Raw genomic sequence first — 4310 nt, 5'->3', positions numbered from 1 at the left:
CACTCCACCCCACCAGGCCAAGTACGGGGACGCCTTTGAGGCCGTCAAGGGCCGCACCAGCGTGCTGCCCTTCCAGGCCATCTGGGAGGGGAGGCAGAAGCTGCCGGGCGACTACTACCGGGAGTTCCTGCGCTGGCCCTACGTGGCGGTGACGCTCTTCACGCTGGGTGCTTACTACGCCCACCCCCTCATGCAGCAGGCCTCCTATGCGCTGAACTGGTAGAGCACTGGTTTCTGGGCGGGGCTGCTGGCGTGTCTGCTGCACCAGTGGCACCCTGGGTTTTATCAGTCACAGGCGCGGCTGCGTGTGTTCTGTGGTGTGCAGCGGGCGGACCTGCTGCTACCCCCAACGAACCATATCATCCCTTTGCTGATGGCCGGCCGGACGCCTGAACACAGTTTAGCTCCTGGCATGTAACCCTTATTGTGCGCAGTCGTGTCATTGGGGGGCCCAGGCCAGTTTCTACTGTGGCCAGCTTGCTGCAACAGGCCTCGCTGAGAGGCGGCCCAAGCGCAGCCGTGACGGGGGTTGAGCATCAGGGTGTGACCACGTTGCACAGTACAAACTTGCGCACAGGGGCTGAAAGGGCCGTTTCAAGTGCACACGGCCTCCCAAATTGAGTGCATGCCTTGGCATTTGCCTCCGCTGCCCTTCTCATCGAATCTGGTTGCGGCGGCGGCCTCAGCTGGAGAAGCTAGGGGCAGCACGCTACGGCGGCCGAGGGGGGGGGGCTGACACACATAGATCTGCATGAAGCTGCAGCACATTACGGTGCACGGCTGGGGGCACCGGTGCGTTCGGCCGCGTGGCATGGGGCTGGCTCGTGTACCAGGCACGTTGTGATGGCAGGTTCAGTGTGTGCGGTCTGTGAACTAATTGCGCACTTCATGCAGAATGTAATGGCATACTCACTCTTCTCCCCTGCCTAGCGTGGATGTACACACGTCGTCTCGAACCCACACGCTTTTGCCTTATACACACGCATTCATACACGCCACCTGCATCTCGGCGCAGCCAAAAAGCCGTGCGGTACCACATGCAGGCCGCCAGCAGCCCAGCAGCGACACTTGGCGCTTCTCTATGGAATAATTCCAGGCCGTGACACAGCAAGCCCAGCTGCTGAGGAGCCTGGCAACACCTGGGGTTGCTCGGAGCGTATGTGTTGCACTCTGCCATAACATGCAATGCAGATGCCCGGATGAACGTTGGGAGTGATGTCATTCAATCCAGGCAGCAACTCTGGCGGTTCACTGTGTGGCTCCGGTAGTATGAGAACGGTGGTTGCTGGTGAACTTATGAACCGCTTTGGTCCAATTTGGTCAACTCCAACTGTTGCACCACCACGACCTGCATCCTCCATATTTTTGCGAGCCTCAAAGCGTACTACAATCTGTTGACGTTCCATATGCGACGGGCATTGCTGGCACCTTTGTCAACATCGCGGAGTTCGTCAACCTGTCACCCTTTTGGTGATCTGACCGCTATGGTGGCAGCAGATCATAAGTACTCCTCTAGTTGTAGGCGTCGCTGCACTGCACGTATTCAGTCCGCTCAAGCAAGGTTCACCCCAGCTCTGTAGACGGGTAACTGCTGAGCACTCCAGTCGTCATTGCCCCACTTCAGAGCGTATTGTGAAGGCTTGACAAAATCCTGGGTACATCACGTACCTTGCCCTGCACCTATTCCCCGCCGCACCGCCCCCCCGCCGCACCACTGTCACTTGCCTCAACCGCACCAGTGATGGTCGCGCCTGGCAAGTGGGCCGTTGTTACGGGAGGTGTGTCGCGTATCCCACACAATTTTGGATCGACCCGAACGTTACACCCCTCGCGTCTGCCTTCACATCATGTCATGACAGGCCCCACAGGCGCGCTTGGCCCGCAATGCGCGAGCTTGCGGCCATGAGCGCCGTGATGTCACCGCCCCTGTGCACCCCTCCTCCCTGCTCCTATACTATGCGACAGCCAATCGCGGCCTGGGCTTTGATGTTGCCAAGCAGCTGGCCGCATCCGGTCGTTCTGTGATCATCACCTCACGAGACAAGGCTGCCGGTGCGCCCGTCTCCGCCCTGCACCCGCAAAGCACGCAAGCTGAGCTCAGCGCACCTGCCCACCACTTGCGAAGCAGCCCAAATGCCACCACGGCTTGTGGTGCTTTGGAGTGGCACACTGCGTTGCTGACATGGATTTCTTCACAATGCTCATGCGAACTAAGCATGATCCCGTAATACAACCTGCCTAATCCCCCCCTTGCCCCTGCACCGCCTCTTCAGGCGCCGCTGCCGCCCAGGCTCTGTCCGAGGCCGCGGCTCCGGGTGCCAGGGTGGTGGTCCTCCAGCTGGAGGCCAGCAGCCCTGACAGCATCAGGGCGCTGGCGGCCGAGGTCCAGGCCGAGTACGAGGGCCAGGTCGACCTGCTGGTGGGCGGCTGGGATCGGTGGGATCGGGTGCGTGAGCAGCATGCTTGGGTGAGGGAACCAAGCAGCTGGGCGAGGGATAGAGGATGAAAGGAATACATGGGGTCCCGTAGCTCATTTGCATTGCTCAACGGCTCCCGGAGTACCCAGTAGTAGCTTCATTGGCACGCAGATCAACAACGCGGGCATGACAGTGGACGGCATTTCAGCAGCAGACCACGAGGCCACCCTCAAGACCAATCTTGATGGCGCCATCGACATCACACTGGCGCTGCTGCTGCACCTGGCTCAGGGCGCGAGGGTCGTCCAGGTCGCATCACGTGAGTCACGCCTGCGTGCTTCAAATGCGTGCTTGATATTTCCAGGCTCTCAGCCAATATTGCTTGTCCGCAGCGAGCACCATTGGGAAGCGCGGCTTCTCAGACTCTCATGGGAACCCCGCATGCGCGAGGTTGGCCGCGCCACGCGGCTGGTCGCTGTGTAGCTCGTGCTACTCGCCAAAACTGTCCACGCCACTCGTTCAGGGAGGGGCATGCTGAGCACAGTGGGCCCGGGCTATGGCGAACGGATCAAGGCCGCCGCCACCCTGGATGAAGTCAGGGCCGCAGCCCACAGGTTTGACCCCGATCACCTGGCCCAAGGTCCTGCCACAGGGCAGTCATACGCCGTGTCCAAGGCAGCGCTCATCAGGTGCGGTTGCTGGGTATTGTATGTGTACGTATGCGCACAATGCGGTTAACCACTTACACAACAGGCATCGCCGCGTGGGAGTCGGTCCTGGTTATAAATCCCTTGCCACCTCAAGCCCCATGGCAGCGTGATTGCCCAAGTGACGCTGCGCACCTCAATTGCGTTTTCTTGCAATGTTTTGCTGTGCAGCACATATGTTGACACAATCACTGACTACAGCTTTGCTGTTCCCTGCTTGATGCAGACGCGGTGGGGGTTTTGACCAACTCAGCACATACCCCACTGCCCTTGGCGCGCAGGGCAACCCAGCTAATGGCGGAGAGCCCACACTTCAAAGCTAGGGACATCTCAGTAGTGGCGGTTGCACCTGGGTGGTGGTGCGTGGGCATTTCCAGGAATGGGCCAAGACACAGGCGTCGTGATATTGGTGACCACTGATCAGCTCAGTGGCATGCCTGTTGCTGCACCGCATGGTGGTGTCAATGCTCAGTGCCGGCAGCTGTTGATGTCTACATTATGATGTTGGCTGACTTTGGCATGTTGATGCCGATTGGCGTGTTTCACCACAAAGCATGCCATCCCAGTAGTGCGCTTGCCTGAATGTGGCCTTCCTGAATGCAGCATATTCTCAGCATATTCTCACCAGCTAGCAATGCGCCGATCTCCCGCTGCCCCCCTTGGGACCCCTGGTGGCTCTTACCCCCCAACACATGCAGTGCGACGGACATGGGCAGCGCCGTTGGGGTTGGAGCCGCCGCGCACCTCGCAGCAAGGGGCGCGCTCCATCCTCCTGGCATCAGAAGACAACATCCCCAACGGCAGCTTCAGCTACGACGGCAAGCTCCTGGACTGGACCTCCAAGTGAGGCCGCCCTGCCTGAAGGCATGCGCATCAACTGGGCCGCACGCGAGAGGGGGCCTCCATCCTTACAACAAGAGGCTGCGGCATCTTGTGGTGCATGCGCCTGCTGTCTTGCACGCGTCAATGGCCTTTCACCTGCCCCGGGGTCCAGAGGGGTGCAGAGGCTGGGCCGCCCAGGCGGCGGGCTCCTGAAGTGGCTTTGTGGTTTATGTTGAATCAGGCGCTGATATTGTTGCCCCTTATGTGTATGCTTGCTGGCAGATCCGTTGGAAGGTTAGGAATGAGGAGGTCCGCTCTAATGAGCGCGAGGCCGATGGCAGTGATGCTATGGTATGAGTAACTT

General features: G+C 59.7%; 2 protein-coding genes across 2 annotated transcripts; both read left to right on the top strand.

Annotated features, from left to right (window-relative positions):
- Window positions 1-16: 16 nt before the first annotated feature.
- MNEG_6965 (hypothetical protein) lies at window positions 17-223 on the top strand (the record flags this gene model as incomplete). The annotated part of the gene is made up of 1 exon (XM_014044565.1): window positions 17-223. A coding segment is annotated over one exon (207 nt), but the record flags the coding sequence as incomplete, so codon positions are not given.
- Window positions 224-1741: 1518 nt separating this feature from the next.
- Window positions 1742-3971, top strand: MNEG_6964 (hypothetical protein; the record flags this gene model as incomplete). Its single annotated transcript, XM_014044564.1, has 7 exons — window positions 1742-1778; window positions 1966-2052; window positions 2274-2446; window positions 2589-2736; window positions 2941-3106; window positions 3406-3487; window positions 3876-3971. 7 exons carry the CDS (start codon window positions 1742-1744, stop codon window positions 3969-3971), a joined length of 789 nt encoding a protein of 262 aa, XP_013900018.1.
- Window positions 3972-4310: the final 339 nt, after the last annotated feature.

This window comes from Monoraphidium neglectum (genome assembly GCF_000611645.1).
Source record: "Monoraphidium neglectum strain SAG 48.87 unplaced genomic scaffold scaffold01188, whole genome shotgun sequence".
Taxonomy (NCBI): Eukaryota; Viridiplantae; Chlorophyta; class Chlorophyceae; order Sphaeropleales; family Selenastraceae; genus Monoraphidium; species Monoraphidium neglectum.
This window is presented reverse-complemented; position numbering and strand designations above follow the sequence as displayed.